We start from the raw sequence: 13,472 nt of genomic DNA on the forward strand, positions 1-13,472 counted from the left end.
TTCTGATGTGTTTGTCTTGGAGGTGTTTTTTTCATTACCCAAGCTGCTGCTAAATCCGTCAACACTTATTTTGTGAAGTTGAAATAGGTGGACCAGGCAGGATTGGAAGGAGGTAGAGGCGAATAAGAAGGACCAAGTAGGGGAGAGTGGAGAGAGAGTGGGTGACCTATGATATTTAAAACATAATCCTGAAATTAGACTGTTAGTGAGGATGGGCTTGGTGCTCTGGAGGTGCAAGTTGAGGGAACCTGCCTACCTTGATTTCCAAACTGGTTTATCCCGACATTTGCTCACTCCACGTTAGGGCTTATAGTGGCTAATTGTCTGTAAGCTTTGGAGGGAGCATTTTAAGGTCTTTTTGATCAACGAATTTTATTTTTTGATGACTTAGAAACAGGTGTGAACTCTCCAACTCCCCACCAAAAGAAAGTAGGTGGAGAACTCTTCAAAATTTGTAAAGTGGACGTATCAGAACTAAATCACAACTTTTCAGACCTTGGCAAAATTTTCTTTGAAGGACCAACACAGGCACACCTACTCAGCACTGCTGGTGGACTGGGGAAATGGCTGGGTAATCCCTAGTAAAAGAGTTTTGCTGTGTTCTAATAAAACTTTTTTTAAACCACCTCACACCCATTAGGATGGCTACATCAGAAAAAAAGAGGGAAATAACAAGTGTTGATGAGGGTGTGGAGAAATTGGAACTCTTGTGTACTGTTGCTGGGAATGTAAAACAGCACACCCACTATGGAAAATAGTAGGATGGTTCCTCTAAAACTTTAAAATAGAATTACCAGATGATCTGGCAATTCCACTTCTGGGTATCGTCACCTGAAGAATCATGAGGTTCATAAATTGGGAAAGCAGAGCTTTATTTCTCATAAAGGGTTGCAGCCTGCAGGCCAGCCATTCCGCAGACTAGGAAGCGTGGCCTCCAGCTTCTGCCAGGAGCAAGCACTTCCAGGGAGGAGGAATGAGACAGGAATTTATGCTGAGTGGGTTGGCTAAGTATGCATAATCAATAAGCTGTAGAAGAAGTCATGAATATTAATGAAGGAGAAACACACGCATGTGCGATTGAGCCATGCCTCTTTGTGGGTCCCATGGTCAAAAAAATACCAGCGGCCGGGCGCGGTGGCTCAAGCCTGTAATCCCAGCACTTTGGGAGGCCGAGACGGGCGGATCACGAGGTCAGGAGATCGAGACCATCCTGGCTAACACGGTGAAACCCCGTCTCTACTAAAAAATACAAAAAACTAGCCGGGTGCGGTGGCGGGCGCCTGTAGTCCCAGCTACTCGGGAGGCTGAGGCAGGAGAATGGCGTGAACCCGGGAGGCGGAGCTTGCAGTGAGCCGAGATCCGGCCATTGCACTCCAGCCTGGGCGGCAGAGCGAGACTCCGTCTCAAAAAAAAAAAAAAAAAAAAAAAATACCAGCATTAGGATGACCTGAGGGTGGAGGTTTTGGCCCTCTGATGTCAAAAGGTCAAACAGAGGCCACGAAAACCCTCACTGCACATCCTCCTTAGACGGGCCAGAGCCACCCTGCAGTTGGTGGCCTCTCAGCAGGAGGGCATGCAGTGTGAAACTGGCAAGCTGTCACACGGAAACTGCAAAGAGGGAGGGGGAGTCCAGTTGTGGCTCAGACAGGTGGCTACAGGTGATATAGGAATGAGTTGTCTGCTTCTTGTTTTCTAGAGCCAGTTTCTGCTTCCTCCTTAGGAGAGAATTCATCCCATCATGGTCATGGCCTGACTCAGTTTTTGTTGTTGTTATTGTTGTTGTTTCTATTTTTGTTGTTGTTATTGTTTTTAGATGGAGTCTCGCCCTTGTTGCCCAGGCTGGAGTGCAGTGGCACCATCTGGCTCACTGCAACCTCCGCCTCCCAGGTTCAAGCGATTCTCCTACCTCAGCCTCCCCAGTAGCTGGGATTACAGATGCCTGCCACCACGCCCAGCTACTTTTTGTATTTTTAGTAGAGATGGCCAGTCTAGTTTGAACTCCTGACCTCTGGTGATCCACCCACCTTGGCCTCCTAAAGTGCTGGGATTACAGGCATGAGCCACGGCGCCCAGCCTGGATTCAGTTTTTAAGGCTTCTCTGGGGTCCCTTTGGCCAAGAAGGGGTCTGTTCAGTCCTTTGGGAAACTTAGGATTTTATTTTTATTTCTCAGTCTATATCCAAAGTAATTGAACGTAAGGACTTGGAGAGATATTTGTACACCGATGTTCATAGCAACATTATTCACAGTTGCCAGAAGGTAGGAGTACTCAAGTGTCCATCAACAGATAAATGAGTGGTATACACGATGTGGCATATGCATCCAAAAGCCTCCTTTTCCTCATATGTAAAATATTGGGTGATTCATACCCCGGAAGACTTGTGAGCATTAAATCACATGATCTATGTGAAAGCAATGACAGTGTCTGGAACTTAGTGGGTACTCACCAAATGCTTAGCAGCAAAGCAGCAGAAACTAGAGGTGGTCGTTTGGGAGAGTATGGAGGACCCGGTGGCTGGGAACTGACTACTTTCAGGATTTCTTACCTTTGGCCCATGACAATTACTTGGCCAGGAATGCTGTTTTGGTGGAAACTGGGATGCTATGCATACAGCGTGTCACTCTGTTTAGCAGGCATCAGATTAGTAGACAAAGGCCGGTTAATCTTGGCTCATGAGGCCCAAGTGGGGATGACACGGCCTAAGGCTAGAGCAGACACGCCCTGAGAATCCTCTATGTTCTTGTCGGCATCATAGCCCACGCCTGTGCCTAGCAGGGCTGACCAGCAGAGAGGTCCGGGGCAATTTAGGTTTCAATTAAGAGTTTGATGGATGTTTAAGCTTTTATTGATATGAAAAAGAAAAGAAAGGAAATCTTGGAAAAAAGAAACTTAGTGTAGTGCAGACAGGAAGTAATAGCAATGAAATCTTTTGGCTTTCCTGCTCCTGACCCCAGAGGTCCCTTCCTCGCTTTAAAATCCTCATCCCCCCTCCCCCCGCCCTCCGCCCTCTCCACCCCTGTTGCCCACAAGCAAATATGCAGACTCCAGAGCCCCACATCCGTATCTCTCACAGTCTGGCCCAGGTGATCCCTCTCACCTCATTCCCAAAACTTTCCAGTGACATTGTCTTCCCACCATTTCCCAAATCCCAAAGACATGAGGCAGATCGCACCCAGGCCCCCAGCTTTGCATCACTTTGCCCTTGTGATACTGGGGGTCTTTCTTGGAAGTCACTTCTTTCCGTACCTGTGGTTTTCATTTCCCCGTCAAGGTCCCCAGGTAGGAAGTCACTGGCCATGTGAGTCACCACCTGGACGAAGGAGCCACCCTGCCACGTGTGGGGAGGAGCCAGGAGACAGACCGGCTGAGGTGAAGCATTGATTCTCCTTCCCATGGAACTGAAGTGACATTCTCTGCATCTCTGTTACCACTTCACCTTAACTTGCCTCTTCCCAGCATCCCTGAATTATGCAGAAATCATTTGAAGGCAAATTCCCAGCTACTATTGCTAGACTCAGTTTTTCTGCAGGGATGGAGGAATGTGTCGCTTTTAATTTGTTTTCTTTTTTTCCCACCCATTTTGGGTAAAACATTGTGTTAAAAGATACATCGTCTCCACCCCCAAAGCAGCCTGTTTTCATGCCGGAGGTATTTAAATGCCCTCTTATTGAAGTGAACAAGCTAATTATGTAACATAAAGTAAGTTTAGGGAAGGAATTTAAAAACCCCCACAGCTTCACACTGTGATGAAATGGGGCTGTGTAAACCACTGGAAGTTCCATGCCTTTCTCCACATTCTCCCTCTGTACTAATGAGGCTCCTCATCTTCCTGTTTTATTGGCAGCAAACACTGGGTAACAGGGGTGCTAGAAGGGCCTGAGGCTCTGTCATAATCAAGGGCCTATAATTGTGCCAGGAGCCTGGAATAGTTAAATTGGTTCCTGATTACTTTTCACTTGCTAAGTTCCCCTCTAGTCAGTTAACACATAATTATTTAGGACTGTGCTACTTTTATTACTGGCACATGGCTTTCCAAATAGGCAGCTTTGGGGGATGGTCTCCTGCGGGAGTCCACGCACTGCGTCCACCCGCCCTTTTAGTCCAAGAACAAAAGCAAGGCTGGCGGGACCTCCTCTAGAACCTTTGTGCTTCCGAGAGGCTTGGACCTCGGCAGGTGCCTCCTGCAGGCAGAGCCTCGCCGGCCACACCAACCTGTCTCCCAAAGACGCACAGAACTGCGGAATTCACAGGGCTTGTCTTTCTCTTTCACTAAATGAGACTTAACATTCTGTAAGGTGTCAAGGGCGAATCAAGGGAGAATCATATCAGTGTTCAAATAACTTTGTATCATGTGATGACGCCTCTTCCTTACCTTTAATCTAAAAGTCAAAAAACAAAACCTGTAGGTTCCAAGTTCCACGGAGCTTAGAGGCGCTGTGGTTGAGCGCTTTCATTTGTTGGTGGAGAATATGAGGATCTTGAAAACTTCAGCAACATTTTTTGTTTTGACATTTTTTAATCCTATTTCCAATTGACAGATAATAATTGTGTATGTGCATGGTGTGCAGTGGATGTTACGATACATGCATTCATCGTGGAATGATTAAATCCAACGAATTCACATGTCTGTTCCCTCACATCTCGTTTCTTGGTGGTGCTGAACAACATTCTGAAGGTCAGGTAGCTCCATGTTTAAATGGACATGAAGTCATCGATAGATAGATATACGTGAATTAAGACTTTAATTTTACAAATGTGTGTATGTGTAGGCTACAATTAAACTCATGTTTGACACTGTCAAGAATTAGTAGTTTTTGTTTCGAATCAGGTTAAATGTCCAGGATAGCAGAGAAAGAAGTCAGGAAAGCTTCCTGGTTTGTTGTTGTTGTTTTAATTGCATTGGCTTGGGAGTGAACCCGTCTCCCTTTCCTATTGGCCTCACATTTTTTTAAGTGGATGATGTTATGACAAGTTTGATAAAGATGATGCTTCTGGCTTCCTGGAGACAGGAATCAATTACCAAGAAGAGATAACATTTCTCTCCATTGAGCCATTAAAAATAAAATTCACAGGCTTCGAGACCTTATCGCTTTTTGAATCTTTTTAGGTTGACATAATTTCCCTGTGATTCTTTTGGGATTATTTATTTGTACGTTTGGTTTTATCTCCTGAATTTTAGATTACCAATAATCCTTCCATAGATTTTGACCATTTTTAGGACAGCATTCCTGGAAGCATTTAATTCTCACAGCATTTTTTTTTTTTTTAGAAATTACTTAATTCTCCTGGCTCAGAATAAGACATAACTTCATAACATGTGTGGTTCACAAGGCGTTTGATCCCTTCCCCCTGAGTTTCTGGCGTTTCTGGTAGAATCTCTAATGAGAAGTTTGCATAAGAAGAACCTGAAGAGAGCTGAATCCCACCACAGAAAACCTACCTGATTTTCTGCAAGGACTCTAGGAGAGCCAGAGGCAGCCAAATACTCTAGCCTCCCAAATACTGAGGCTCCCATTTGGGCCAGAGCCTGACCTTCTTAGCCAGCTCCTTCATCCATTCATTCATTCACTTATTCTTCCATCCACTTACTCATTCATTCCTGTGTCCGTTACCTAGTGAGCACATACTCTGCACCAAATGCTGACTCAGCACTGAGGACACTTGGGTGAACAAGCAGATGTGGCCACTGCCTTCGAAATACCTACGCTTTACTCACAATCTGGAGGGCTTCTCTTACCTAAAGCCAACTCCAGCAGCGTCCAGCACAGGTAGAGTCGTCAGGATGCAGAGTCAGGCACATTCATACCCCGCACGCCCTAGGATTGCCTGCTGGACAAAGGACTAGGATCCCGCACTGTGTAGAGCCCTTCATGTAGTTTTGGCAAGGCAGCCTCCCATCCAAACACTTGGCTTAGCCTGCGATCCGTCTCGTATTCCTCTGTAACAGAAAGCAGATTGGTATGCAAACGCTTCTCATTTGATTTTCTTATTTATTTTCCCTACTTTCACATTTATTAGAGATAACTTATGAATTACAGTAACTAATAGATTTTTTTTTTTTTTTTTTTGAGATGGAGTCTTGCTCTGTCACCCAGGCTGGAGTGCAGTGGCACAGTCTCAGCTCACTGCAGCCTCTGCCTCCTGGGTTCCAGTGATTCTCCTGCCTCAGCCTCCTGAGTAGCTGGGATTACAGGTGCACACCACCACGCCCAGCCAGTTTTTGTATTTCTTTTTTTTTTTTTTTTAGACGGAGTCTTGCTCTATCGCCCAGGCTGGAGTGCAGCGGCACAGTTTCAGCTCACTGCAAGCTCCGCCTCCCAGGTTCATGCCATTCTCCTGCCTCAGCCTCCCGAGTAGCTGGGACTACAGGCGCCCACTACAATGCCTGGCTAATTTTTTTTGTATTTTTTAGTAGAAATGGGGTTTCACCATGTTAGCCAGGATGGTCTCGATCTCCTGACCTCATGATCTGCCTGCCTCGGCCTCCCAAAGTGCTGGGATTACAGGCATGAGCCACCGCGCCCAGCCTGTAATTTTTTTTTTTTTTTAAGTAGAGACAGAGTTTCACCATGTTGGCCAGGCTGGTCTTGAACTCCTGACCTCAGATGATCTGCCCACCTTGGCCTCCCACACCACACGCGGCTGACTAATAGATTTTCTTACCTAAAAGTTAGCCTCTGGTTATGTTTCTCCTTGCCTCGTTAGGTGACTGGCCCGAGGCGTAGCTGTGTTTCTGTCCCGTCACGTGTGGGCTGTAGCATATCATTTATGCATGTCCTGGAAGTTTCTGTGCAAGTGACACAGCTCTTGACGCATTGAGCCCAAGCACCATCTGATCTTTGTTTACTGCACTGATTATGGTTTTATTTGATCTTTGCTTCAATTTTCCTCATGCTACTTGAATTTCCATGTTGTTTTTGTTCCGGCATTTTAAAAAATTTATAGGGAATCTGAATTACAGAATCTGCCTCTCAGCCCTGCACTTTCTCGGTTGTCAGTTTCTTAAAAAGTTTTTGTTCAGCCTTCACATTATTTTAGCATGATGTGTGTGTGTGTGTGTGTGTGTGTGTGTATACATATATATATATAAATTTTTTTTTTTTTTTTTTTTTTTTTTGAGACGGAGCCTCGCTCTGTCACCCAGGCTGGAGTGCAGTGGCACGATCTAGGCTCACTGCAAGCTCCGCCTCCCAGGTTCATGCCATTCTCCTGCCTCAGCCTCCCGAGTAGCTGGGACTACAGGCGCCTGCCACCACACCCGGCTACTTTTTTGTATTTTTAGTAGAGACAGGATTTCACTGTGTTAGCCAGGATGGTCTCGATCTCCTGACCTCGTGATCTGCCTGCCTTGGCCTCCCAAAGTGCTGGGATTACAGGCATAAGCCACCGCGTCCGGCCAACGCATTTTTTTAAAAGTCATTTTGAGAACTGTCTTTATTTAACTAGTTGCAATTGTCCCAGAGCTTAATTAGAAGCAGCATATTGCAACTGTTTGGGTGCTATCTTGAGGCAAAATAATTACCCTATAATAATAATGTGTGTTTTAGTAAACTTGTCATTATTGTCATAGAGGGCTGGAAAGAGTGTCTTCTTAAAGCCCATGAGGACCCTAGGGTACTCTGCAAATAGCAGAGTTCTAAAGCTGAAGGAAAAAAATGAGTGAAAAAAAAAACTGTGTGAGTGGTCAGAAGCCCCATATCCTTATGCATCATGGCACAGCCCACCCTGTAATAACAAGGTGTTGTATTCCACTGATACTTGGGGGCTCTTCTGTGATCCCTGGGGTTGCTGCGTGTACATCCCCAGAGGCTCTCTCAACACAGTTACCAAGGTCAGATGGGTTACTTAGACCATCTCTCTAGCTCATACCCTGTACTTCCGGGGGCTGAAGGTGACAGGACAGACCCCAGCCCAAGACTGGAGGCTGATTAGAGTTGCCAGACATCCACTATATGCAAAGTATGTCCTGAATTTTGCAACTTTTGTCCTGGATCCTTTATTAATTTGTCAGGATGCCCTAAATGTCCTGTATTCAGCTTTTCTTTTTTCCAGTCAATTACAGAATTCAGCAATAAGAGCTATTATTCAAATTTAACCGGGCATACCCTGCGGCTAAGGAATGTTGCTGCCCAACCCGTGCTCTTGGTTAATGGACAAGGCAGCAATGCCTGCGTCTCTCCATTAATAGTCACTTAAAAACACTCATTCCTCCTTTCTGGTTATATTTTAATGTCCCCAGGGAAGAAGTCAAATAACTCTGCCTACAGTTTCTTTAGTGACCAAAAGAGCAAACTCCGTGACGGGCCCTTTGTCATAGCTGTTTTGGTCCCAGATCCAGCTGATAGGTTTCTTGATGAAATAATGTCTGCAAATCCCTTTCTCAGAGCGGCAGGCGGTGTGAGTGTGTGAGAATCTGCAGTGGCCGCAGGTGATGGGCGGGAGGTGGTGGTGGAAGGTGGTGATGGAGACCTCCTTAAAACCCCAGGTGGTGAATTTCTTCTTCCCTCCTTCCTGGCTCACTGCCTTTTAGCAGCTGTGACATGGCCAGGGCATGGGGAGCTTCTCCAGGCGCACTTAGCTGAAGAGATAACGCTGTCAGAGGACAGCAGTTACTAGTAAGTAACCTACATTTCCCTTCTACTCTGGCTGTTCCCTGCTGTCTAAATAGAGAAAGTGGAATTAAGTTTATTATCTGTGACCTAATGCTAATTCCTCTTGCATCCTGCCTTTGTGCAAAGGGATAAGGGCCATTGAAAAAGTAGTGGACGAAGCTTTAGTATTGTCAACACTTTCAAGGGTTATAAAACAAATCTGTTGAATGATTAAGAATGTGAGAAACAGTATTCTAGAGTCATGTGTGATCGTCCAAATTGTATATTTCATTATAAAAAGTATATAAAGTCATGGTATTATAGAGCGTTAAAATTATACATTATCAATGAATCAAGAAATTAAAATTCCTGATGAAATTCTTGTCAAATCACTTTCATGTCTACTAAAGCTTTTAACTTTTTCTCTAGTAAAATAGTGGTCACAATTAGCATGCGGAAAGTAGGCCAGTGATACTGAAGTCGTAAGTGATGCTTCCAAGCCTAGAGATACTGTAGCAACCTCTTCCAAGCCTGATAGCCCCTGCGAAGAGTGCTTTCAAATGGGTAACTTGAAAAAGCCTGCTAAGCAAAGATCAGTGGCATCATAGAACATTAAGACATGGCAACTTGAGAAAAAGATTTAATTTGCACCTTTTTTTTTCTTTTTTTAAATTAGATTTTTTTTTAAGTGATACTTTTCAAATGTTACTTTCAGAAGCTGTTATTTTGGTCTGTTTCTTTCATCCTGCATGTGCTAATTTCCTTGATTAATTTGGAGAACATCTGCATAGAATTCCGTGGTCTTTTCATTGGCAAAACCTCACAGCTTTGTGCAAGACTTGGAGAGTTCACATTCCAGACAGTCTGGGATTGTATCTAATTGAAATGCCAAACCTACCGAAGTGCCAGAGCGTAAGTGTATAATTATGTAATTTTCTCTTGATCTTTCAGAGTCTTCCTGCGAGCAATTAATCAGTATGCAGATATGCTGAACAAAAAATTTCTGGATCAAGCCAACTTTGAGCTACAGGTAAGAGAAGAGGTAGACACGACCTTTGTGGAGAAATCATGTTGGAACAAATTGCTGGTCTGAGCCAATATCTTACAGTATTTCTAATCCTTGAACTTAATTGGTCTCCCATCCAAGATGCGGAAATGGAATTTATAGTATGTACTATTGGAACCTGAGGAGTGAAAATTATGCCTTTGGAGTATTTGCTTAATTTAGCAAGGAAGGAGATAGCGTTGTTTCAGAGAGAAGCTATTGAATCAGAGTGACAAGGAGGAACTCTCCAAGCAGGGAGGCCACCGAGTCCCAGTGTGTGTAGCTGCCAAAATTGTCTCAGCTCATCTTACTGTGGAGGGAGGATCAGCAGAGGAGGAGACGCGGGTCTGCCCCTCGAGCTCAGTTTGCTTTTATAACTCTGTGTTCCCTCCATATCCTCTCTCGGCCTTGTGCTACTAGCAGTGGCTTTTAGCAGGCCAGAGACCCTGCCCCCGAGACCCCATGGTCCCTTGGAAATGCTCCTTTGGTGCACGCAGTGTGAGAGAGAGAGCGTGTGTGTGTGTGTGTGTGTGTGTGTGTGTGTGTGTGTGTGCATGCCTGCTGTGAGGATTGATTTTTGCCTGGCCTGATTTCTTACTGTGCATCCAAAATGTGTGGCTCTCACTTCCATTGTACTCTTGATGTGTTTCTGCTAATAATGATTTTATCGGTCATTATTATTACTTAGTTGTTATTTTAGTATAGTTTACAAATTTTTGAAAGGCATGCAGATACCAATGGCATGTTTATTTCCTGGGCAACATGGTTCACTCTCTCAAAAGGAACCCGAAGAATTTTTGTTTACCCATTGGGTGATCCAACCCCAAAATAAGTTACCCAATAGCAAAAATTATATAGCCACCTGCTTTTCCATTTGCATTGCCCTTATTTTTATAATTTTTAATTTTTAAATTTTTATCATATTGGCATTATAGGACAGAATTAGATAATAATATATCAGGTGCCATATATCTAAACATGTTACTTGTTTGTAGTTTTTTTTTTTAATCATTTTCTCTGCTGAATGCTTGTTTTCATATGTCATAATAACATACTTTCTCCTGATACAATGTATATGTGCTGAATATCAGTTTAGCAGGTAAAACAGGAAACATTCCTTCCTGCCGCTTTGCTGCCTCTCACTGCTCCTCTGCAGCAGTAACTTTTAACTCATTGTTCTGAATTCTTGGTCACGCTTTCAGCATTTATATGGGCCTGTGTGTGTTTTCTTTTGACCTTTAACATGAACTGGATCATACTCTGTGTTTTTCAGCTCTGTCATATTCCACGATGTGAACGTACCAACATTTATTCACGATGTGAACGTACCAACATTTATTCACGATGTGAATGTACTAACATTTATTCAGCCATTTCTGCACTGATAACCTAGAGGCCGTTTCCCGTTCTTTACAATCACAAGCTGTGCTACCGTGAAGGCCACGATACATGTGCCTCTTAGTGCACGCATTGCTGTGGAATAGGTTGATCTCTAGGCCAAATGATACGACATTTTAAGTTTGATGGAAAATGAGCACTTTCCTTCCTGACATGATTTTAGCAATTTGCCATCCCACCAACCTTGTTTGAGAGCAGCCACTTTCTATCTAGAATCTTCTTCAACACTGATTTCTTTAAAATGATTGATTTATGTTTTTATTGGCATTTTTCTGATGATTATTTAGGCTAAGAATACTTAGCAGCTGTGTGGGTTTCTGCTGTGAACTCTCTGATCATTTCTTCTGCTCATGTTTGTATTTGACTGTCTTCCTTTTTTATAAGTTGGAATTCTTGATATAGGCTAGGCATGGTTTTAGGCTTATCGTATAGAAATATTTCATTTTTCTACAGTGAAATCTGTAGAAAATCTGTATTTCTTTTACAGCTGTCTGGTTTTATGTTTTACTTGGCAAATCTCTCCTTGCCTTAATATTATATACTTCTAAATTTTACTATTTTGTATTAGAATCTGCTAATACCTTTGTGATTTTGTGTTTTTGTGTTTGTTTTACCTTTCAAGTGTTTAATCCATTTGGGATTTCTGTAGTTAGTATAGGGGTAAGGATCTAACTTACTACATCATTTCATGAATAGATGACCCTTTCTCCAATGATTTGAAATTATAATTAACATAATTATAAATGTATGTGTGTATAAATTCCATTTTTTGTGTTAATATCATAGAGGCTTAATCCTTTTACCTTTGTGCCCAGCTAGCAAAGTCACTACTTTTCCACTTATTTGTTTGTTTGTTTGTTTGTTTTTTTGAGACGGAGTCTTGCTCTGTCTCCCAGGCTGGAGTGCAGTGGTGCGATCTCGGTTCACTGCAAGCTCTGCCTCCCGGGTTCACGCCATTCTCCTGCCCCAGCCTCCTGAGTAGCTGGGACTACAGGCGCCTGCCACCAAGCCTGGCTAATTTTTTGTATTTTTTAGTAGAGACAGGGTTTCACCGTGCTAGCCAGGATGGTCTTGATCTCCTGACCTTGTGATCCGCCCGCCAAAGTGCTGGGACTACAGGCGTGAGCCACCACGACCCGCCTTCCACTTGTTTTCTACTGCAGAATTATCTTGACTGTTTTTGTGCATGTCCTGTTCCATTCAGAGTTTAAAATCAGATGGCTGAGTTTCTTTTTTAAAAACATACCGCTTGGATTTTAGCTGGAATCCCATTGAATTGATAAATAAATTTGGGGGAAGTTTATAGTATTTGAGGGAATACTTTGCAGTATTTTTTTCCCCATCTCATGCTGGACTATTTAGGTATTTGTTGTGCCATTTTTCTAGTTTTTTCTAGGTCAGGTCTCATGCGTGGCTTGCTGGGTAGATTCCTGTGTGTGGTAGGTGTGGCTGCTCTGGTGGTGGAGCCTGTTTCTCGGCATGCTGGTGCTCCCTGGCTTTCTTCCTGTTTCATGAGGATGGCCCCTTGGACTCTTACCGTGAGCCCAAACACCTTGCAAGCCATGTGCTTCAGGGCCCACATAGAGCTTTGCCCCTTGGCAGGTGTGACACACGTATTTATTGTTTGAGGAGGGTTTAGCAGGAATTGCTGCCTGCTGTCAGCTGCATTCTGACAGTCACAGTCAGAGGCCCATCTAGAACGGGACCCGTGTCTGCACGTACCCAGAACAGATCTTAATTTAAACACCACCACCGCTACCATGAGTGCTCTGCCTCCAAGGCAGTCCTGGTCCCATATAGGAAAAGAACGAATTAGGAGTTGGTGAAGCTGTCATGTAAAAAGAAGCATTCGTGTTTTGTTGTTGTTGCTGCTGTTGCTGTTGTTGTTGTTGTTAAAGGGAGCAGGTAGGAATTAAGATCTGTTCTGTGTCCTTGCAGGCATGGGTCCTGTTCTGGCTGAGCCCCTGACCATGATTCTCAGAATACAGGTGGCTGCAGCCAGTGATTCCTGCCGGTGCTGTGGCAAGGCTGAAATCGGTGGGAGTCCCAAAAACAAAAAGAATGACTTGTAGTTTATTGACTGCTGCTCCCCTTTCTTTATAAAGGGGGCTAAAAAAAAGAGAGCCCCACTGTGGGCTCTGAGGTTGGGGGTCCCGGGCTCAGACCCCCATTCTGCTTCATGTGTTTCCTGTAGCTTTGGGCTGGTCTCTAAATCTCAGCTCTGCAATGGAGATGACAGCACCTACTTGGTTATTCTGTGGTAATCAAATGAGCTGGTGCATGACTATAGAAAGTGTGCCATTCATGGGAAGTGTTGGATAAATGCAAACCCAACAGACTTTTCTCAAATCCTACAAATGCTCTTAAATTGCCACTTACTTCTCAGGTCATTACAAATAGGGTCAATATAATGTTCACACTTTATTTTTATAGAACTC

At 43.9% G+C, this 13,472-nt stretch overlaps 1 protein-coding gene across 2 annotated transcripts in view; it reads left to right on the top strand.

Annotated features, from left to right (window-relative positions):
* The window catches only part of DOCK1 (dedicator of cytokinesis 1), a 540,207-nt gene that overhangs the window by 416,643 nt on the left and 110,092 nt on the right, over window positions 1-13,472 (top strand). For both annotated transcript variants that reach the window (XM_025396230.1, XM_025396231.1), the window contains exon 30: window positions 9,543-9,621. In XM_025396230.1, coding sequence (XP_025252015.1) covers window positions 9,543-9,621 — 79 coding nt within the window. The remainder of the gene's footprint in view (window positions 1-9,542; window positions 9,622-13,472) is intronic.

This window comes from Theropithecus gelada, chromosome 9 (assembly GCF_003255815.1).
Source record: "Theropithecus gelada isolate Dixy chromosome 9, Tgel_1.0, whole genome shotgun sequence".
NCBI classification, from domain to species: domain Eukaryota; kingdom Metazoa; phylum Chordata; class Mammalia; order Primates; family Cercopithecidae; genus Theropithecus; species Theropithecus gelada.